This window comes from Tyto alba, unplaced genomic scaffold (assembly GCF_018691265.1).
Source record: "Tyto alba isolate M040663 unplaced genomic scaffold, T.alba_DEE_v4.0 Super-Scaffold_27, whole genome shotgun sequence".
Lineage (NCBI taxonomy): Eukaryota > Metazoa > Chordata > Aves > Strigiformes > Tytonidae > Tyto > Tyto alba.
This window is the reverse complement of record NW_024881301.1, coordinates 14,137,478-14,161,671: the sequence shown is the minus strand read 5'-3', so window position 1 is coordinate 14,161,671 and position 24,194 is coordinate 14,137,478. Positions and strand designations below refer to the sequence as shown.

The 24,194-nt window shown below is 37.8% G+C and overlaps 1 protein-coding gene across 4 annotated transcripts in view; it reads left to right on the top strand.

Moving 5' to 3' along the window:
- Positions 1 to 24,194, top strand: part of SPIRE1 (spire type actin nucleation factor 1) — a 129,021-nt gene that overhangs the window by 41,331 nt on the left and 63,496 nt on the right. For all 4 annotated transcript variants that reach the window (XM_042798047.1, XM_042798046.1, XM_042798049.1 and 1 more), the window contains exon 3: positions 17,155 to 17,391. In XM_042798047.1, the coding sequence (XP_042653981.1) occupies positions 17,155 to 17,391 (237 nt within the window). The remainder of the gene's footprint in view (positions 1 to 17,154; positions 17,392 to 24,194) is intronic.

The window sequence follows — 24,194 nt, the reverse complement described above, 5'->3', positions numbered from 1 at the left end:
CCCTGCAGAACAGGTGTAGACCACCTGAGATTGCATCTCACAGGCTGGGCATTGTGAAATAACTACAATAACTACTTGTAAAGTAGATTTGTACATCAATGCTGCTTTGTGAGTCAACTCCTCATTAGAGTCCTTTATAGTTTCTTGTAGTGTAGCTCCAGCCTGGCAGACTGTTGAGGGTGATGTTGGACAAATGCTGATCTGCTCAGAAGTTATCTCCCCTTTGGAGTAAATGCTCATTTGAGAGGGGTCTCTCTGGTAAAGATCTGTGTGATGAAGTGGCTTAGAGCACTGTGTCCACTTGTGTTCCCAATGCCAGTTGTTTCAGGGACCATGTATCGCAGTTAATGATTGCATTTTCAGGTGCATTTCACACAGGTTATCAATTTTCGCTTGGCTTTTTGATTCCTTTTTTCCCCACAGAGATTCAGCAGTGCAGTTTCACATATGTGTGAGTGGTTGTATAAGGTATAAGTTACTCTTAAGCACCGTTTCCTTGAAGTCCTCCTCCCCTTTCCCACCCTGATTCTGATCCCTCAAAAGCCCCCTTACTCCTCGTTGTCATACCACCACATGTGCAGTTTTTTTGAGATGACATATTATCTGAGGATTTAGTTTCAAATACAGGTATTTCCTTTAGGAAGCAGGTTATCTCAGGTGAAGGTTATGTAGATAAAAAGGTGGGGGGGTTTGTTTGTGTGGGATTTTTAACCTATTGCAACGTCTGTACTATAAAGAGGGGGATTTTGGAAGAGCAGAGTGAGTTTATCACTGTGAGATGAGATCTGAAAAGATTATTATATAGTGTCCAAAGTCATCTGATAATATTTATTGTCACGAAGCAAGTGCTGATTAGTGTTTGAGAGGCTCTCTAGGACAGACAAAAGAAGCCTCTTCTACTCTGAGGAACTTTTTAGTAGGGAATATTTTTGCTCCACTATGTGTTTTAATCAAGCATTGTTTGTAGCTCTTCCCATATACCTCCTTTCCTGCCTTCTTGAGGTTATGAATCCCATGATTTAATTTTGGAGATGAGAAAGGAAGAATTTTGAGAATTTAACTTGCAGTCCCTCTTTGGCTTTCCTTGAGAAACTATCTTCCCAGTTGCTGATTGAAAAGTGTTAAGTAGTTTAACCTTGGAGTGGAAAGAGGGACTAGATTTGGTGAGTGCAGAGAATCCAGAATCCCTCTGGCCTTCCTGAATCCCTTGTTTTAGGTACTAGAAAAAATAACCACCTTCTGGTTGTAGAAGTGGCCAAGTTGTGGGGAATTCCTTCTCCTGCATCACTCCCGTCTCACAGTCTTCTGCTCAAACCAGCAGAGAGGAGATCCCCAAGTTGCATGCCGGGTACTACACAGGTGAAAAGAATCCTGTACAGGAAGGGTGTGGTTTGGGAGATTATAACCACAGTGCCTTAATTATTCACAGGTCATTGTAAATGTTTGCTATATAAATAAAACTTTATTTCATCCTCTAGTCCCATTGAAATTGGACCTGAAGAAAGAAACTTATATGTCCTAAAAGAAGAGAAATAGATTGCTGAACAATGCATGTGTATACACTGGTATTTAATTTGAAAAAAAATCAGTGTTTGCCATTGATGTTTAACTACCCTTCTTTATTTTTATTTTTTTTTTTTAAGTTAAAGTATTCATTGCATAGTCTGTGTATGATTTCCTTCACAAAAGAAGAGTGGGTAGAAGGTGCTGGTTTGAACTGCAGCATAGGTGTACCTGTATTATTTCACCCTTTAATATCCAAAGCTACAAATTCGATTTTAGATCTGTTACATTAAGGTGTGGTTGTTACATTTCTCGCATTACTTTACATTGATGACAATTACTTACAGTTTCACAACACTGTAGCAGCAAGAAAATGTATTGATGTTAAAGGAGGAAAACCAAGCTATTTTATTTAAAATGTCTGAATTATTGACATTTCTGGTTTTAAAAGAAACTTTAGCTCTTCGACTTGTTCTACTCAATTCAAAACATTTTGTGATGATGATAACCATCCACTCAGCATTTTTTAAGAATATCTGAAGTTTCCATCAGAGTAGAAGCTAAAGTGTAGGAGAGGAATCAGACAGTACTTTTTGACTGAATTTAATGCACTTTGTAAAAAATGGTGAAAAGCATCATCTTGTATTTTACTTATGGGAGGATAAAGGTTTGCAAAATAGGACTGTGGTTTTCATTTAAAAAAGAATTTTCCTGTTCTGTCAGTATTTTCACTTCTATTGCAAGGGACTATTTTAAAGGGTTTTCTCATGTATTTTGACTTACCAAATATATGTTCTCTTTCCAACGTATATTACGATTAAGGTGAAGGATACCAAATGCATTTTTTCCCATTACCTTGCTGATTGTGTGTTGACTCAAAGTAGAATGCCTTAACATTAATGTATTAGCATATAGAAGTGATTAAACTGTCTCCCCTGCCATCAGCATATCCATAATGCTACTGATCCTCCTTCAGCTAGGGGAAGGAACTCTAGTGGACACTGCTAGATTTTCATCACAGGGTGTAAGTGCTGGCCCAGATATCCCAGAAACAATTTATGCCATAAATTTCCATTTACACAGAAACTAAGTACAGCCTGCAGCTGAGACACCCGACTAAAAGCACAGTTTTTGTATTACAAAATTTTGTCCACGATACTGGCTGCTGCTATCCTTTCTTTACCGACTTAACAGTTTTGTGGTTATTTTACATCTTTTCGGTTGTTCTTTAGTCTTACGTAAAAGTTATTTATGACATAAACATCATCCCACTTTGTAGCACGTTCATCACAGGATGGGTAATGAGTACAGAAACAGGACCGTGAATGTATTTTCTATGCATTTATAATTCGTAAGCAGTTACTTCTTAATTAACAAGTTATAGAAGACAAATGTTTTTTACAGGTCTAGCGTTTGTTTAATACTGTAGCCCAAAAATGTGACCAAACGAGATATATATGCAGGCTGTTAGTAATGAATGCTGCAAAATTGATAAATGTTCATAGCAGGCTTGGTAGGTCTGACAGTCATCTCAAGTTTCCTCTCCTAGGTTTAATGGCTACTGTTCCTTAGAAAACAGTGACAGGTGGTCTGTTGTGAACAGCTTAATGTTAACATCTGACCAGAGTTTTTTAAACTTTGGAAGAGAGCAAAATACTCTAATAGAAGATTAAGTGGAAGTTACATAGTAAGATGAGGTATGTTCGGAGGAAGCAGCTGTAAATCAGTCCAGAAAAATTAGCTGTAGTCAAATGGCCAGAGAGATTTGGGCAAATATCATGTATGCTCTAAGAATATTCTGTCTTGCCTTCAGTCAAAAAATTCCCAGGTATTGTTGCCATCTGTGTTTGTGGCGGCTGCTGGCCATCCTGCCTAACACAGATTTCATGTAGTGTTCACATATGAGCAGCAATTACTGAAGCATCTGCTCACTGGAGGAAGTTTCTCTCTGAGGCCATGCTTTCTAGTGAGCAGTAATCCACAGTTCGAAGTCTACCTTCTACATAAGAAAAAAAATAATTATTTTTCTCTTGAATTCTTTTTTGTACAGATTTCTAGGTCAGACACTTGCGTAGTCCCGTTGGTTAGTCAATTCATGAAATAAATGTTTTAGCTGGGAGGTGTGTTTAAAATTGTTAAAAACATTATCCCTCACTTTGACCATCTAAAAATAGAGAGCTTTCTGGGACAGAGAGAAGCTTAATATCTTCTGGTAGAATACTTTTTATTAGCTTAATTAGATAAGGGCAATGAGCGGGGAAGGTTGTGTTTCCAGTCTGCTTGTTCCTTTGCGCATGGGCTTTGTTGGAATGTCACATATTATTCCTCAAAAACACCTTTAAGTGTCATGGAAAAATCCATAGAAATTTGATTTTAAGGGTTTTTATTTAATTTGGTTTTAAGAAAACACGGTATTTGGAGTATTTTGCTCCAGTTTGAAATATCTTTAATGCTTTTAGATTTCTCTTATTAATAAATGTTAGTTTAAAATAATGTTATGATTTGAGCTAGACTATTTTATTGTGTCTTGCTTTTGGTTGATTTGATTCATCTTTATATAATAATTTTAAAATAACCAAACTTTTTTTAAAAAAAACCCCAACTTTAACTGTACAAAGCAAAACCTCCTAGTATTTCCTCCTCCCAGCTCTAACTGTCATAACAAGTATTTGGTAAAAAGCAATGCTCAGAGGTAAAACTGGAGATTAGGGAAGACAATGTACTGTAAGAATGTATAAAAATTGTCAGAGAAAGGATTATGTTTGCACCAAGCATTTTATCTAAAAATATTAAATAGTTATGGCAAATAGTCATGCTGTCACTCCTTGTTAAGGCTAATTTTAGCTCTTCCAGTTAAAATAGACATTTATTTTATCTGTAAGCATAGCTTTGAGGTTTCTGCAGTGCTATGCTTTCTTTTGGCCTAGAGCCAAAGCTGATGTATGGTAGCACAGCGAGTGCATATGCACATGCATAGAGAGTGCATACTGAAGAATAGAGAGTTGGGTGTTGGCTTTGTTATTATTTAGGGGTTGGTTTTTTTTTGTTGTTTTGTTTTTTGTTTTGTTTTGTTTTTCTAAGCTGGAAAGGCTGACTTTTCAGCAAAGTCAGTTTTCTGATCTGGCAGACCATGTTGCAACACAAGCACAATGACATTAGCAGAGGGTAGGTGAAGAGGTGAGGATGACACCCCCCCTGGTTTAGCAAGTAATAGTTATTCCTTATGAGCAGTGTTCTCTGAAATGGCGTCACTGCAGTTTGTCTGACTTGACTGGGACTTGTAGTCCCAATCCGTACAAAAGACCCCTCCTCTGTGAGGTTTTGCCTTCACATAAGCTAATGTTTACATGTCGCTGCCTGTTTGTTAGTCTATGTGAGAAGTATAGTATGACTGGACAAGGGGGAAGAATAATCGGTGCAGAAGGCTTAATGAGAAGAAAATAGAAACAAATTCTGCCATCACTCTGGCTCCAGAATTCACAGATATAAGTTGTTCACTGGAATTTGAAATACTGAACATTTAATTCCCTGGAGGTAGCTGAATAGATGCTCTTTCAAACTGATTTGATTGAAGGTCTTCAGTTCCTTCAAGAGTATTGATGACTGCTCATTTAGTTAAAGAAATCTAGGCTTATGTTTGCAATACAATTATGTTTTTCTTTTATTCTTACATTTCTTGAACTTTGGGGGGGGGCTACAAATAAGAGAACAAGAAAAAAAGGATTCTCTGTTGGAATTAAATGGATGTCTCTCCAATTTACGGAGATTGCTTTTGAGTAACTTGCTTCTTGGCTAAGCAAGGATGGTTTTGCTATTCCAAAACTGCGGTTCTCATAGAAGTCCAGAAGAATTTAGTGTTGCTTTTGTAATGGACCTTCTGACTATTACATTGTTTTTAAAAAAAAAAAAAAATTTTATTCCCTCCAGGAAAATTATTCCACTTGTTAGAGATCTGAAGAAACAACCTTTTTTTTTCATTTTGTTTAGTCTAGAAATTGCCAGGCAATTTCTGTTTGAGCTATAATATGAACTGTCATGCTGTGTGTATTACAAAAGGTAATCCCAAAAGGATGCGTGGATATGATAGAGTTTGTAAAATGTTAAAATCTTAAAGGATATTAAAAATACTTAGGGATTCTTAATTAAATTAAGGATTAAAATCTAAAGCCACAGTGTCCAAAATCATTAAAACCTTGCCATTTTTCCTATTTCTTAACCTTCAAGACATTCATTCTCGGGACTGTAGAGTGGTAGGGTAGGTATAATTACATTGGTATGAGGCAAAGAGATGATGCTGTCAGAATTTATTTCCTGTGAAGTTTAGAACTATCTGATAGTCTAATCTTAGTAGCTATTTTCTCTGGCTACCTGTGCTACTTACATTTAAATAAATCACTCTTACATCTTGCTTTATACTCTCAAAGAAAAGCAGTTTTGTCTTTTGCACCCAGCTGATAAGCCTAACCATTAGCCTCAGGCATGTACTTTTCCCCATTTTTCCTTCCCCTAGTTTATAGGGAACAAAAGTCAGAGGGAAAACTGAGTGATTAGAGGCACTTCCAGCTGAGTTTAAGCCTGTGTGCATGACATGCAGAAATCTAATTTAGACTTGCACAGTACTTCTCATACAAACCTTTGAAAATGGGTCAATATCCTCATATAACAGGTGGTAAAACTGTTGTAGCAGAGGGGAAATGACCAGTGTGAGGTTTCACAAGAAATGAGCAATTAGGAAAACTCCACAGGACCTTCAGCCCCATAGACTTCTTACATTTGAAATTGGCTGAAGTACTGGGTGGAAGACATATTGCCTTTACAGTGTTAGGAAGGGCAGTTCAACTTGGGGATTTGGGGGGTGTGAAGATGAGACTAAATTTAGGATTTGAATTCTTTGGTTGTTTTGTGTTAAGAAAATTGTGGAGGCAGCTATGTTCTGAGTTACAGGTGCTCTGACAACACTTACCTGGAAATTATAAACTCTGAATTTTAGATATTTTACAAAAAAAGTGTGATGTTTTCAAAGACAGGAAACTTGCCACAGTATGAACATAACACCTTGACTTTCTTTTTCAGGTAGGGATCTCATTCTGTCACTTAAAGGCTGATGATGTGGCTAGAAAGACAGGGTAATATTCCAGTATTATTTTAATTTCCGAAGTATGAGAAGTCTGAGGGGATTTATACTCCCTCTATACCTGTGCTGAGCTCTGTTCTTCACAAGCCAGCAAGGGAGCTTTGAGAAGCCTGGTTGTGAATCCTTAATGCAGGGGTGAGTTTTGTAGGACTGCAGTAGAGCTATCCCATGTGGTCCTATGGATGTGACAGGTCACTCTGCCCTGGTGTTCCCCCTTCCCCTTGCTGTCGTGTTACCTCCAATACGCATCTTTACATATCTTGATTTTCCTTGGGCTGAGGATGGGAGAGTGGCTTGTACAGGAACTAACTTTAGCACATCCATTAACAAGGTGTCAGCATGGGAGAAATTTAGGATTGGCTCTTTTAGGCCTCATTTTATGAGACTGTCAAGTTTCCCAAGCAGTGCAAAATGCACTGAATAGGACAGAGAAATTTCACTATGGATTTTGAGCAGTAAATCTAGTTAATTGGTATGCTTATACCTTTTTTTTTTTCTTTAAACTTTACCCTTTTTTTGTTACCAAGTACCTTACATAAATGTAAGTGTTGGAATTAATCCCCCTCCACCACTGGTAGGATATTTAGTAACTTGGCTGCTATCTAAGCAGCTAAATGAATTATCTAGATAATATCTCTACTCTTAGAAGGCCAAGTGCTGAGCATTGTAGAAAATCTGGCTGTGTGATATGGGTTTCTGCAGAGAGCAGGAATGCTTTGGCTTCAGTGGTTTGGTTTGTTTTGTTTTTCCCCTAATCTAAGCATAAAATGCATATGATTTTTTTTTTAATAGTGTAACACTTCTGAACTGTGACTGTAAGCAAATCTTTGTTATCATCACTGTACTAGAATACATGCATATTGTTGTTATTGACAGAGAGCAATAAAAACTGCTCAGCAATTTGTAATCCAGGAATATGGCAGTTCCATTAAGGATGATAAACTGTCACAGTTCAGCACTTTGACGACTTTGGGAGCTGTCAGGAGCTAGAATATATTGTGTTAAGGTACTTCACGCCTGAGGTTATAAACTGTTTTATATATCAAAAACTTTTAACTATGATAGAGGTATGTTTTAATATGGATTTCTTCTGTGGGGATTTCACTGTTCAGAAAGAAATAGAAAACTCAGAGTGTCATTTCATAAATGGATTCTCTGGCGTTTTGCAGCCCAAAGAGCAGGTGGTAAGCTTTTTGCCGAGGCTTGGCCACGCTCTCTGTCACTCTTTGGTTTAGATAAGTCAGCCTTTCTGCCACGACTGTATCTGAATTTCAGACCTAAAAAATAATGTCAAGCTTGTATCTTCTTATGGGTAGATAACTTGTCAATAGTGCCTACTGGTGCTTTTTTGAATTATTCTAGCAAATGCCAGTCTTCCCAATGAGGCCGTTGTGAGAGCTCAAAGGTAATTGTGCAGTAACTCCCTTTGCTCGTTACTAAAATACTTTATGTTCACTTAAGTATTCAGTGTTGGAGGAGTATTTGCTCAAATGCCGGTGATCCAAATGCCTGTATCCAATGTTGCTGCTTATGGGGAAGAGGACGTGGAAGAATATTCATAAAATCAGGACCTTTCCAGAGGCTTCGTCAGCCTGCAGTGTTACGTTTGTATGACATAGTTAGAGATCATATGTGAGCTAAATGAATAGCTGTATGGCACATCAGTTATTCCTTGGGCTGTCATGATAGTCCATGTGAAAATTCACATATTTCATGATCAAGTTATGTCCTTAATGACAAACTCTAAGTTTCCTTGCACATCTGACTAACAAAATACCACTCAATAAGAGTCTCAAACTTTTTAGCTTTTTGTTCACAGGTTGTATGTGTGAATTCCCCTTAAGTTCTTTAGAAGTCACATGTAGATATCTGCCTGGGTATGGCTGAGTGCTCTCCCACAAGATAGTGGAGGTAGCTGTGCGTGGTTCATCTTGGGCAGCTATGTAATAAATGCCAACATCCTATAGACACCTTTGAAGTTTCTTCTGCGGTATGGATGAAAAGGACAACCTCATAGGTGGTATTTTGACTTCCCATCAATATTCAGTACCTTTAAGACAAGCAGCATTAAATTTGTATTGCTTTATGTGTGGTTAATGAATACTCCAGTCACTAGGAAGCAGCAGCATATGTCACTCTTGTGGCACATCACTTTGGGAAGGATCTGTTGTCCAGTTATGTTTGGGCTTGTTTATTGACATCATTGAGATTGGGCATGAAGTCTTGGAATTATGACATTTTGACTGACAAGAGAGGTCTGTTAGGAGTCAGAAGGATGTATTTTTGCAGGAATGGAAGAAGATGGATTTTAGGAAAGCTACAGTTAAACTAGAAAAGTTGTCATGTTCCCAACTCTGTGTGAGCTTGTTCAGGTGCTTCATCTGTCTCTGTGAAGTTCATCATCTGTGAAATGCTTGAAATGCACACATACCTCTGACAAATATGGTGAAACCAGCCTAACTTTTACAGTCTGTTGAGAGCTGCTGCTGGAAAGCTTATAAGACATACATGCAAATGTAAAACTTTAAATAATCAAGAATTTGTATTTAAAAGAGTAGCTTTCATTGTACAAGTATTTTGTTTGCTTGGCTTTTGTAGTTGTTAATTTTGGGAAAAATAGGTGTGAGAAAGTTCTTGACTCCCAGGAGAAGAAATCATTTATATTGCAGCAGGTGTTTACTCACTTTAATTTTTGGATTAATTAAATGGGGGCCAAGCCTGTAGCTGGCAACTGTAGTGGTTTAAATGAAATCTGTGTGGGAAAGCTGAGAAGTTAATGCCTTCTGACTTTTTGAGTAGATTAGTTGAACTGTGTAGATATTTTGAATAAAAGTGGCATTGATTTTGCATTGCTTCATGACTACCATAAATTGAACTGAATCAAAGCTACTGTAAGCATTTTATTATCTTTCTTCTATAGCTTGTCTGACAGACCATAGGCAGGTATGCAATATCAGCCAAATTTAAACCAGTTGCACACGAATTCTCAGGATCAGAGGTACTGAACTAGTTTCACTCTTCTTTATACCAGTTTTCCTTGAGCTGGTCACTTCTCTCGCTCACTGCAAAATCTATTGCTGTAGTTACTTTGATACTCTCGTGTAATTTAGACATAACTTTATTCAAAAGGCTGATATGGCAAACGGCAGTTTCTGTCTCTTACACAGTTTGACCCCATTGGAGTTTCTGGGGCCTGGTTATGTTGTTGATAGTCTAAAGGACTGAAGTCTTTGCTCCTTCTGCTCACTTCCTCAGGGAGTTCACCTGATCGCTTTCTATTTCTATATAAAAATATATATAGATCTTTAACTATATTTCATCAATTTAAAAAAAAAAAAAGACAACAAAAACTTTGTTTGGACCTGACTTTATTTAGTAAAGTCAACAATTCTGAAGGATTACATGTGCTGAGAAGAATAATAATTGAATTGATTGTATAGGTGTAGTATTAAATGATTCTGATGTAATAATACTACCTGTTGATTTGTCAGATTAATACTGTGTTGAAATTTTTCTTTAAAAAAATCTCTTATGTGTCAGAAGCATTGCTCTGAAAAGTAATAGCAGATTTATGGCTTTGGTGTACATAAGAAGGAAACTAGAACAGAAGTTTGTGACGTGGTCTGATTTTGTGTCTTTAACTTAAGATAAAAACCATATTCTACTTATATTTTGAGATAGCGTTTCCATAGTCATTGGGGCTTTCATGAACTTAATTTTGATTTACTTAATTTTGAAGTCACTAAGATTCTGAATTAAGTTTTTGTGCAAATCATCCTTATAGACTGTAATAATAAAATATTTCTTTAAAAAATCAAGATGAGATACTGTGCCTAAAATCCTATATAGATAGGATATTTTAAGACAATTTTCACATAGTTTTAAGCCTACAGTGGGGAAATGTAACAACAGACCCATTCTACCTATTTGTTTCAGAAAATGTATTCAAACCTTACAATTATTAATGTCATTGCCATCTCTGCCATTTACTTAAATTGGATCAGGATAACATGACCTGTATTTAAAACCATGATATGAATAGAGGTGTATTTAAGAACTTTCAAATGACTTTCACCATCTATGTTACTTAATTATTGCACCTCATTCTTTTACTGGAGCTTCAGCTATTACTGGAGTCTCCACAGTTAAATCAGGGAATTTAATTTTGTTTTTCTCTGAGGTTAAACTGTCACTGGTGAAATTCCTTCAGGTTGGATAAATTCCTTATAACAGAGTAAAGATTTGTCTTAATATTGGGGATTATAATGTGTGAACAAAAACTAGAAGGAAAATGAGGTTTTTGTTTTAATGCAACAGATAAAATGTAAGCTGAGCCTGATACAATGGAATAAATTCTGCATTTATTTATGCTAATAAATTTTAGTTCTTCTTAGATTATAGTGAAACCTGGACAACCAAAATCATGGTTATAATAATCAGAACCTATAAGTAAGTTGTAGAGTTATATTATACATGAGCCTTAATAAAATGCATGGTTAAATTACTGTTACTTTATTAGATACAGCTGAATCCAACAATGTTTAACAGCTTAAATTTTTACTTATTCACTTAGAGGGGGAGGGAGGGGGGAACAATACACAGCTTGGAAAAGGAAGGATCCCCTTTGTATGTTTTAGGCTTGTTCTGTGTCTTTGATCAGGAGTTCTTCCTCTGACTCTCTTTAATGTATACCCGTATAGTGAAAATAATTCATTAAACAGGTCTCTCTACCCACATAGTGCATTCAGAGACTCATGGATATCAAATAATTTTGAAAAATATCCCCTGAATACAGTAGAGAAATTTTCATAACTCTGAATGTATCTAAAACAGACTGAATCTTGTTAAAAGGGTGTATTTAACTTCCTTTCATATTTATTTTCTATTAGACCAAATATACTCTGATTTTTTTTTTTTTTACTTTTATTACTGCTTCGTCTTAAATAGCAAGGCTTATTATATTGCAGAAATCAGTATCTCTTCATTTCAATAGCAAACCAACATCACCCAGAAATTAAATAATCCTGTATCTTATGTCTATATTCTTTGGAAATGAGTGATTCATCTCATTCATTGGAAATATTCCAAATCCTTGCTGCTTACCTGGAAGCACTTGGAAGTTTTCTCACTGTTCTCATTTGACAGTCTGTTGCAAGTTGCTCTAATTTAGTGAAGGTCATATTTAAATTTAGCAATGTCCCCAGTTATTAAAACCTGGGCAATGCTAGCCTGTGTCCACTGGGGAATGTTGTGGCAAAAACTATATTAGTATACCCAGCGTATGCAGTGACAGCAATGCATCTCCTACAACAACCTATTTAGACATACTCTTCATGAGGTACTCTTGAGAGTTATGTAGGGCATCTAAGGATGAGGTAGATAACCAAAAAGTGTACTTTGTTTTATCATAACCCCATTGCTTGTTCACTCTTCCTAAAAGCATGGTCTTTTTCAGTTCCACAACTGGATACTGAAGAAGCAACAAATCACTTTGTTGCAAATGGAAATGATGACCAGAGCAATAGCTTGCTACTTCTGTCACCTAACAGGAGAGAAATAGTTGGGTTTACATAAAATCTTCATGTGCCTATTCTGTGGACTGTATTACAGAATTTTATCACAAAAACTTGTGCGTGTTTGTGTGTCTTCTCCTAATGCACCACAAAAAATTTAAGATACATAACTCTTGACTTTAAGGGTGTCTATGGATATGTTTATGCTACATGTTATGATTCCAGAAGCACAGCGTGGAGCTCCTGGCAGGCTAATTTAGAGGCAGCAGCAGGACAGGTTGGCCTTTGCAGATTGACTAAGTGCTGCCTAATACCAGGGGTGGTGGCAGACAGGAGCTCTGCCCTAAGGAGTGCCGTTGCCAGCGCAGCTCCGGGCTCTTGGCCCTCTTACCGTAAGGCCCCCAGTGATTCTCCTTCGTAAGGTGTGTTGGAGATCTGTTGGTAAGAAATGGGAGCACTTAAAAGTAATAATTGTAGTATAAATGTTTAATAATAAATTATTAGAATTGATAAAAGACAGTGCAGTAGTAGTGCAGATATTGTTGTGACTAGTTGCCATATCTGAGGTCCCTGTGGGAAAGTTCAAAGTTAGTTGACTCACCTTAGGATCTGGAGCTTTACAGCATCTTTAATGCCAATGTAGGGATACAAAACCTTTTGTATTTTGGCTTTTGGAGGCAGGGAGAACTTTAGGGAGGGACAGGCATTTGAGCTGAAAAAAGCCTTTTGCTGCTGTAAGTACAAGCCTGTCCTTAGGCTTTGTTGCTTTGTTTAAAAATTGAAGCAAAGCCTAGGAAGGGGATGAAAGCTCAGACAGTGCCCTATTGTGTATTCAGTGAGTGGGGGGAATGGCGTGTGGATTCTGCCTGTTCTCATCAACTTTTCAGAGTCAGAGAGATAGGTATGTTGAGGGGGAAAAAACAATTCTTCCCTGAAATTTAAAAAAAAAAAAAAAAAAGATAAGTGAAGTACTCACAGTAATATCACTTGAGACTTTTGCAAGTCTCAAACATGTTTGGTTCCTATATAAAGGTTGTATATTTGAAGAGTTTTTGAGAATGTTAAATTGGCACTGTTCATTGGAAGAATATAATTTGTGTCATATAAAAGACCCAAAACCCTAATGAACCCCCTTCCAAGAGTCATGCCTCAATGTGTTGGAGGAAGGTACACAAAATGGAAAGTTCTCTGCATTGTTTGTATACTAAAATAATCTGAATTATTTGGGTTTTGTTTTTACTCTGTGTGTAAAAGGAGCATGAGGATATTGTTTTTACATAATGTTTGAAGTCAAAGTGTTCCAGCAACTTTAACACAACTTGTTATAAAAGAACAGCATAATACAAGCCCAGACTGGTGTAGGAATTGAAAGAATACTCACTTACAGTGAGACAAAATTCCCCTTTCACTAATGATTTAAGCACAACAGAGTACAAATTCAGTCTGTGGGAAATGCTGGGTTTTTTGGTTTTGGGTTTTTTTTTGGCCTGAAGCCATGACTTTCAAAAGAACTTGGTGAAGGTGTTAAGCATAATAATGCAGAGTTCCTTGTTTATTTTTTTAAGTTATTTAGGCACTGATTGATTTGCAAAGATCAGGCCCTTTGCCAAAACTTAAATCGATCAGGAACAAATGAGTTCTAAAATTCGGGGTGTAGAACTTGATTTTTTTTTTTTTTTTTTTTTTTTGTCTGAATCGAGCAGCATCATTTATCCATAGTGCTGGAACTTATTTCAGTGTCATGCAGTTGTTTTCACGGTTCAGTATATAACTCTGGTTTAAAAGAGCCTTACTATGTCCCTTCGTATCCTTTTCTTACTATACTTCTGCTTTCACAGATATAATTGAAAACTATGCCAATGCTTGTCACTTGTTAGGTGCCAGAAGTATTAATTTTGTGTGAAATTAGCAAACAATGCCGTTTAGAACCAGTGACTGTTTTGTAAATAATTGGTTCCAAAAAAAATAAAAAATAAAAAAAGTCATAGTCCCTGATTATCCAGCTCAAAAAATGGCATATTTATCAATTCATCCCTTCAGCTGTGTAAAGTTTTTCCTTTTTTGTTTGTGTTTGATTTGCATTACAGTCAAAGTGACACCACTTATGTGTTTAACAGCAATGAGCTGACCATCTAACTTGGTATATTGTTTGTAGTTACACAGACCTAGAATTTTTATTTGTGTGAAATTTCTTTACTAATTCTGTCCATGTGAAGAAGCATTGATGATTCTATGACTTTTGTTTGATATTCGTATGGAACTCGCATGGTTTTACAAGATCCTTGGTAAACCAGTATTACTGAAAGCGCTGAATATTTTCCGTTTTAATGCAAGTCAAAGCGAAATTTCTCAGTTAAGATGTTTGCTGCTTTGTCTTTCAGCAAGAAGAACCTGTGATGCTGACAGACACTGAATAAATATGGGTTTGATCACAGTTCCTAAATAAGGAGCTAAGGGACTGAAATATAGGTCTGAATTGGTGCTGTTGCAGGCTTTCGTCATGTGTCAGCTTTGCATGTATTATGAAATCTGTTCATAGTACGTAAAAATGCACAAACCGTATGACTGAACTGCAAAAGCCCCACTGCTGATACATCAAAGAAAGCAGCAGCTGTCATCCAGTTTTAGCCACGGTGCTTTTGAATGCCTTAATCCTCTTCCCAAACAGAAGGAGGCAGAGAGAGTGTGCTTTCTTTATAGCCCCCCTCTTCTTCTTTTTTGAAGTGTTGGTGTAGCAAAATCCAGAAGCTGTGTTAAGCAGCCATCTCTGCATGGCACAAGATATTATTGTCTTTGCATCTAATGTGAACATTACAGTCTTCCTCATGTACACTAAACTGTTTCAAATTTAGTTTTTATTAAAGTTAGAAATTACATTATGTTTACTCCCAAGTGTTTAAAATATCAAAGCAATTATTCAGTTGTACTTCATTTTCTTTTAGGTCTACATCAAACTGGAATTAACTTGGTATTCTTTGTTCCCTTTCAGTTGCTAAAGGGGTATATGTTGAGATTGTAGTCAGAACCTGAGTTACCAGAAACATACATGTCTACCAGTAGAATATATTTTATTTTGTGAAATTTTCACATTGTCAGATTTTTTTTAAACAAGTTTTACAAGACGGTTATTAAAAAATGGCTGCTCTTAGAAGCAAGCCAGATATGCAGAAAATATAAGTTTGATCTGTTACAGCTATTTTTAAGGTGTATATGGAGCAGTGTCCTGTCTCCAAAGTGGGTCATGGCAGAAGTCTGGGGAAGGGTATGAGAACTGAGCAAGCACACAGTGATGCTTCCCTGGTATACTTTGCTGTCTCACTAGCACTTCCCAAGTCAGAAGCTGTTCTTTAAACTAAATAAAGACAATTTTTTCATCATTAATTTGCCTAATCACTTTTCTAACTGAGTTTTAAGAATATTTTCCAAATATAAATGTGTATAAAAACATTTTAAGAGAATAGCATAGGAAAATTATTTATATTGAATCAAGTTATCAAAACTATTGGAAATAAATTATAAAAGAATGGGCTTTATATATTGGTTTTTATGTTTGTTTGTTTATTAGCCACTGTCTTGCAAAATGAATTTGCACTGAAAAGTAATCTCAACAGAGGAATGAAATATGCAAGTGTAAAGCTGCCAGACTACTGCTAGTTCACTAAATTGTCTGTCTAGATAAAATAATAGCGTATAATTTTATGTATTTGCTAACCTCCAGGCTCTCAGACCAAAAAATACTTTGCTGTGCTGAAATAAGTAAGCTGCTAGAGTCAAATTTAATGTTTTAAGAATCCATTTGTGTTGTCCTATTTACCCAAATAAAATTTCAAAAATCTGCATTAAAAAGTGTGTTGACTTAGGTTAGTACTGAAAGCCAGATGAGAGAAAATTCCTTTTGATGACAAGGTTTGGTACGTTTAGAAATGCTCCTGTTATTGAAGTTGCTCTAGTGCCAACTACTCCTACACTGGAGTCTGCTCATTTGTGTGACATGCTTGCCATCACAACACACAAGGAAGATCAGAGATTACACGCAAGAACTCCAGTCCTACTTCTGTTGTCAGACAAGGATCTCCCAGCAGTGACATTGCCTTCTTGTGGTTTACTCTTGCAAACCCATTTTCCCTTCCCTCTCCATTAACACCCATTTCCAAATTCCTCAGTCTGGAATGCCATCTCTTTACATCTTCAAAATCCTAGAAGCTTCAATATTACTCATAAAGAAAATAGTTAATGCCGAGAATGCATTTTAGCATTTAGGATGTTTATGACAGTTTTTTTGCTAGTTTTCACTGAGTCGTCTGCTTTGCTCTTGACAGAGCACAAAAAAGAAGCCTCAAGTTCAATGAAAACCTGAGATACTACGTCATTCCTATCAAATCCAGTTGTTGGCAGTTTCACTGGAATATGTGTGCTTCCAGCGGCTGTGTGGCAGGCAAAGGAGTTCTTGTGGGCTGATGTCCCCAGTCTTCAGTGGGTCAATATTGGGATGTCCACAGCTGTGTCCAGACACCTCTCAGGACAATGAAGAGATGCAGAAACTGAACAGCAGTTTCCAAGTGTTGTTAATTTGTGGGAGGATGGAGGCATCTCATGTTAGTTTATTCTTTCTTTGAATTTCTTCCCACCTGCACCCCCCCCCAAAGGTCATATACATGTAATATAGTCTTACAAAGTCTAGAGTAATGTTACTTTGAAGTTTGTCATATTAGAAGGAAAAAGGGAAAATAATTTAAAAAGGTCCTGCTTTGTTTTTATATTATTTTTTTATGTCAAACTTTGAAATAAGAAAGCAGTAAGTATGTGGTATGACCTGCTTTTGCATGTTCTGTGCTGCATTACTGAAGTACTACTATAGGTATTAGAGGATCGTTTTTAATTTTGATGTTTATTGCCCTGTCAGTTGCAAAGTTTGTTATATAAACATCAGAAAAGGGTGTTCCTAGACTGACCTATTAATTCATGTAAATGGCATTACTAAATATTTCTTTTTCACTTTTACAGGTTATTGAATCACTGGGGATTATTATATATAAAGCCCTGGACTATGGTTTGAAGGACAATGAAGAGCGGGAATTAAGTCCTCCTCTGGAGCAGCTTATTGACCACATGACTAATACCACAGAAACAGATGGGGGTAGGGATGAAGGATATGATGCTCTGGATGAAGGAGTGGAGGATGACAATGATGATGACAAACAGGAAGTTGAGGCCATTCATTCCTATAAAGATGTAATGAAGGTACAGTAATGAGCAGTTTATATTGTATTTCACTGTTTTTATCAATGAGAAAATCAACTCTATTTTCCATGTTACTGTCCAGTGTAATACTGGCTATATAGTTTTCTGATTTCCCTGGTCGTTCTGTGAGGTTTGCTTTCAAAAATGACATGCAGTAGTATTTCATGTTTGACAGTAAGCAACAGAAAATCCATGATCAACTTTATTGTTGGATGTGCTATTAATATCACATTCAGATTTCTTCCGTACACTGGATAGTCAGCCTTCCAGTGTAATGTCTGTTGAATTACATTTTATACACTTGGATACTTCATGGGCTATTTCAATTACTTCACCTTTTCATTAGTGCGGTATTAGTTTAATTATGCCTTATCAGTTTCTTCCTTTGCCACCCTCCTCTACTGAAGCAGAGGAGTGCTTTTGTAAGAGTAGTTTGTATGGAGTGAGTCAGGATACAGTATTTCATTGATGATCATTATGGTTGCAGTTCTTGACCTGGGTTGTGAGATTTGGAAATAGAGTTTATGAATTTTAATTACAACAGGTTCTTTAATGTTATCTGGGATACCATGAACAACCATTTAGAAGTATTAACCCTCTACTTTCTATAGGGTAGTCTCCATTACAAATTTTAGAGCCCAGTGAACTCTTAGTACAAGGGTATTAATAAGAGTGAATTTTGACAAAATTTGTATAATTGGTTTACCTCATAATCTCAAAGTTTAATACAGTTTTGAAATTTGTATGCTAACTTGTACCAGGTGATTAAACCCTGTATATTGCTTCTTCATAAATGCAAGTCCTATCTAAGGACGGGAAGCTTAGTGTGCCACAGAAATTAAGAGTGTAGTGGTTTAGCATGCAGAAACAAGATCCCACCAGACCCTGCCACTTCACGTGGGTTGATAATAAAGAGGGAAGCCCTTAGGAGTCTGGAATGGGAGTAACTTTTGTTTGGGATGCTTTTGTATCCTCCTTGCATCGGAAATAATGCTGAATACTTGATGTCTTTGTTTTTTCTCCCTCCCTCAGAGAAGGAGGAGTCAGAGTGAGAAATGAACGAAATGGCCTTTTACTCCCCTGTGCTAGGGAGAGCCTGGCTGGATGAAGTACTCTCCCCTTGATCCCCCACCACTCACTCCTGGCCCTGCTGAGGCTGTGCCCTCGCTGCAGGCAGCTGTTTTGCTCTCTCCTCCCTCTGCTGCTCCCCAGTGCCCGATCACCTTCTCTAGAAGTGGCCAGCAGCACCCTGCTAAGCCCCCGTGGGAGCTGCTCCAAACAGCATGGGTGTTACATAGAAGGTAGATGCAATATATTCCCCCAGTTTGGCAAAAATGCTGTGAATTGGCAGGACAATCAAAGTTGGATTGTTAGAAGAAGTTTCTCTTAGTGCAGAAGCAGACGAGACCTTTCTATGCAGAGAGCTGAGGGCAGTGGATTATAGAAGTGATTATTTTGCAAGTTCTTTACTTCTGCAAACAAGAAAAAATAAGTTTGGAAAACTTTACTGAACTCCTTCCGTTACATAGGTACACATCCCTGAAATACAAAAAGGATAAGGAAATGTTTGGTCAAGTTTCAACTGTTAGGGCTGCTGAATGGCATCGTTCTGGTTCTGCTTTGTTAATACTTATCCCTGCTAGTCTGAGGTACCTGTTTTAAAATCAGCATCTTACATGTTAATGTTTATCATATTTTGCTATTAATTTTTTATCATTCTGGAAACGTACCACTTCTGTGACTTCACCTTAGTGAACTGAAGTTCAGCTGTCATTTCTACATCATCCTAACTTTTACTCCTCCATCCCTTGGAATTCTCTTTTCTTGTTGTTGCTTTTGCCTAAATTACTTGCTGCATGCTTCACTGCCTCTTGCCTTTATTCCCTACTCTCTGTTGTTACTGCATTGATGGTACTAGAATGGCAGCATCGTTCTGCCACATTTTTGACATGAGTACAGATTTGTAAGATCCTTTTTTCTTGACTTTGTACCTTTTCAGGGGTATGACCATGTTTTGTGTCTGGCTTTTGCTTTCCCTCTGGTCCCCCTCTCCAGCAGTGGTAAACTGTGTTGCAGGCTACACCCTTATTTACCCAGTGACTGTTTCACAGAAGTAGTGTGTGGTCTTGTGACCATGAGGCTCCATTATTGTAATTCTCTCTTGGCAAGACTCACTGTGAAGCTTTCCCCTCTACAGTTCGTAGTGAATGCTGAAGCAGGTTTGCTCGTTGAATTGAGCAACTGTCATTTTTGCCTACCCTGCATTCTCTAAATTGCAAGCTTGGATGCTAGAGATGGGCTGTGTGCTACTTATATTGATTTTTAAGGTTTTTAACTATATAGTCTCCAGTATGGACACGATTTTGTCCTTGAATTGTGATTATATATTTTATCCTTCTCCAGAAAGTGTCATTGTCAGGTCCAAGGCTTGTCTGCCACTAAGACTGTCTTTTTCACCATTAATCACTAATGTGGGTGAGCCTATTTTATGACTAAAACACAGAGATAGGTAAGTTATATGTCAGGTTTTTCTGTAATGTGAAGTAAGCAAGGTCAATTCTGAATCCTCCCCTAACCTGGAAAATGCTAAATAACATGGTGGACACCTATTCCCAAGAACTGGGAAAAGGGTAAGTGTTAGATAGTACTGCCAGGATCATCACTGGCAAAGCTCCTGTTTGGAGAAGACACAGACAAGCTTTTGTGCTGCTTCTCGGTATATTTGGCTGATTTGGCTTTTGATTTCCTTGGCAGGACCAGCCGGCTGCACAGACTTAATCCACTGCTTTTTAAAACGCATCTATGAAAAGAGAGGAGACGTTGGTTGCCAGATGCTTAACTTTTTTAGTCTTTGATGTATTTCGGATATGGCGGCCCTAGTGCAAACGAAGGGAGAAATAGGGACAGTTAGGACTGAGTGTTTTCCGTCAGATGCTTTCCTTGGTTGGGGCCCTCTTCCCTGCCCCCATCCGCAGTAGATACACACCGTGCACATACGGTACAGGAAATCTGTACATCTCAGGAGTGCCAGGTTTGCAGTGCACATACACAAGGACAGAAGTGTACATATACAGTAATCCTGAGGGTTTGGGAACACACCAGGTTGACAGGACATGTATGGTTTAGGGAGCCGTGGGTCAACAGAGGATATAGACAGAGTAGGCCTGGCACGCTGGGTGGTGTTGGGCTTGCTAAGGGTGTGTGAATTCCTGTCATGTGGCACCTTTATCATGGCATGTGGCCATCCCTGATACTGAAACGAGATCATGCAGTTTATCAACCTCTTCCAGAGTGTGCTCAAAGCCTAATTCTACTCCTAATCTTAATCTTATCTCACTCCTTATCCCACGGATCTCTGCAGTCAGATGGTTTAAACCAGCACGACTTTTCCTGCTAACCTGGAGGCGCTTTCTAAGCAGTAGTTTATCAATATCTGCTGACCTGAGCCCCAACCCTAAAACCAATTCCAGTATTATGCTTTATCCTAGGCCATAACCTTCTCCTAATTCTGGATGTAAATAAAGCCACATTACCCTTTGATACCAGGTTTCATTCTGTGCTGGTGCTTGCTGGGCTGAACTGCCATCCTAGCCTTAGCTCTGTTAATTCTTCCAGCTTTTAACGTCATCGTAGCCAAATCACTACTGCCAGTACTAGGCTTTTCCTTAGCTCTTCTTCAGAGCAGCGGTGTTGTCAGTAGTATCTTCAAGTTGTGACACTAACCTTTGTCACTGCCTCTGGTACCTTTTTCTGCAGGTCTCGTAGAAGATAACGTAAGGAGGCAGTGGTCTTCCTGAACCAGTATTTTGCTCTTACTTACGTTCACCTTTCATCCCAAAGGTTAATTCAACTTTAACAGGAACCTGATATGTAGCTGAGCCACACCTTGTCTCAGAGACAAATATAGGTGGATGACCCCTAGTTCTTAGTGGCCTCTGGTCCCAGATTACCTAAGTAATCACTTATAGGTAGTGCAGTAATAATATTCATTAATTCTGACTAAAAATTAACTGTTGTGCAACTGCTGCTTCACAAAAAATGAATTAGTAGCCCAGATTCCATAGTAAACAAAACTTGTACCTAGGAAATCTCTGTGCTGGCCTTTTAATTTATATGAAAATTATTTTCAGAGCAGCATGTGCAGTATTGTGTTATCTCGCTATAACAAATGTAAGCAAGATTATGGTTTGCAGTACTTTTATTGGTACAAATTCATGTTTGTGCTTTCCTTGTAAGAAGAGAATAAATTACGTTTCTGTGAAAAAAAAAAAAAACATATTTCAGATATTTGAATCGTCCTTTAGTCATTGGCATGGTCTCTAAAACAAGAAACTTGTAAGTCTAGGTGACTTGTGTGCCTTGGTAGTTCAGGTATATTAACGACTACTTTCAGCTAGAAGGAACAGAAACTTACAGTGGTGATACTGATCTGCTCATGTTTTGTTTTGAGTACTCTGATGGTAGTACAGATCAATTATCTATTGCATGTGTAGAGTTATAGAGGATAAGGAGAGTATGTCCTGTCTCCATGCAATTACAGGTGGGATGAGAAGATCTACATTTAGATCTCAGTATTTTGGAGGCTGCCTCTGAGTTCAAGGACATACATTATTATCATATGTATGGTATGACCCCATGTAAGTATAATACGGGAACCTGTCAGAGAGGAACCAGAAAATGCAGTTAAAAACAAGTCTGGGTATTTGTTTATGACAGACAGTTAAAGAGTTCATGTTACAGGAATTCAGAGGCCTGTAATTTTGCCTGGTCCATGAGGTTAAAATTAGTAAGATGCAGCTTTCTTTGAGTGTAATTTTGTTTGAGGCTGGGTTGGCTTTAGCAGTTTTATATGAGCCTGCAGAACAGTATTGATGCTTCGTTTCAAAACAAGCAACTTGCAGTGCACCCTGTAACTCTGTCTGAAGCTGGTGAATATTTTGGAACCTTACTGAGATGGTAACCGTTTTATGTTAAAAAGAAAGGCAGCAACATTGGGCATTTGTGCAAATCATTGTACTCTAATAAAGACAAGTGATTAGATCTTTTCTCTTTAGTCCTGTTCTTAATGTGCTTAAATATCACATGCTAGTCTTTATCTTGATGCATCTTCTTTTAGAAAAAGGCAATCTATGTCTCCATATATTGGCAGGGGGAGAATTTAAAATTACAGTGGGTTGGAAGTCCACATTTCCCTTCATTTTTGTTGTCACAGTACTTGAGCTTGATTTTCAGGCTTGACCAAAAATTAATCATCTTCTACTTGTGGCTTTTCAGTTGTCCACACAGATCTGGTGTTTGAGACCCCTTTTGTAATGTCGAGGAACCTCCTATCCCAACTGTTTGGGTCCCTGAAAGTGCAGCTATCTAATTTTTGTAACTCTTAAGCTCTGAGGGGGCAAGTATCCTTTGGGTATTCCTTTTTTGCAGTTTAACTCTTTGGGGACTATAAGCTAGAGAGAAACCCAGAGATCTCCCCAAATGATTTTGTGAACACACCCCCATATCATACTGCTGTGACAGGGCACCGCCGGGGGATGCCCCTGGGGAATCTGGGCCTCTGAAGGTGAACCTGCATGGTGCTGGTCTGAGCAAGTAGACGACTTGTGTTGACAGTGCTCCCTGGACACCCTTTCTCTCTGTGCTGCGCTGACAGAAGTGGGACCTCTGAGTTCAGCAGTGAAGTCCCAAGGACCCATGTTCATTTGCTGTGCTCAGGGGCTTAAAAACATCCCTTTTGGGCTCTTACCCTCCCAAAGCATACTGACTGAGAGTATACCTTTTTACATCGACTACCCAGTGTCTTCAGAGTGACACGCAGACATTGTGAACATCCCAGAAAAAAAAAAAATTGGCGAGATTGGTTGACAAAGGAATATATAGATCTTGACTGAATAGGACCCATCCATAGGCATTTTCTTATTCCTTCACCATTCTTTGAGCTAACCTGGAGTTCTTAGAAATACAGTAAACCTGTTATTTTTCTCTTGTCCAAACAAGTCTTGTACATTATGGTTATTCTTTCAATTCATAGTGTGTTTCTTATGTCTGTGCTGTCACCTTGGCTGGGATCCAAGTCACTTATATTTAGTCAAAGCATCTCGAAAGATTTTTGTGTTTGGTTTTCGTTTTTTAATTCTATAGGTTCCTTCATCTGTTTTGCTTCAAGACCCCTCAAACATTTGTGCAGTCACAACTGAAGGACTGGCAGATTAAACTGTGCTGCTGGCTCAGTCATGCAGGGAATCAGTGTTTGAAGCTCTGTTACTGCAGGCCCAGGGGGCTGAACTGAGGACAGGCTGTGCAAAATAAAGCAGAAGTGTCTCTCTGCATGTTTGAGTCTTCATAATGTATAAGCAATATCTCCATGTCGTTAGTTTTAAAATAAAATTATTTAACAACAGTCATTGGGTTTTGATATGAAGGGCTTTATAAACAGCTGCAGAGTAAGTGGATTTATGGCAAATGAGAACTCTGCAAGTGGAAGATAAGTAGAAGAGGAAGTAATTTTGTACTGTTCACAACATTTATTTTGAGAGGTTTTGCTTAGAAATGCATTATACCAAATGAACTTGCAAAGAAGTTGTCCCTCATGACTTTGGTCTTCCCATTAAAAAAGAAGGGCTTTTTTTTTTTTTTTTCCCTTACTTTGATTATTCCCATACAAAACAGTGGAAACATCCCTCCCATTGGCGTGGGTTTAGATGGATTGGACTGTCTTATTCCAGGATGGGAGACAAAACCAAATCACCTTTTCTGCAGTGATTTTTACCTTCCCATTATGGTTCACACAGTAATGCATCTAC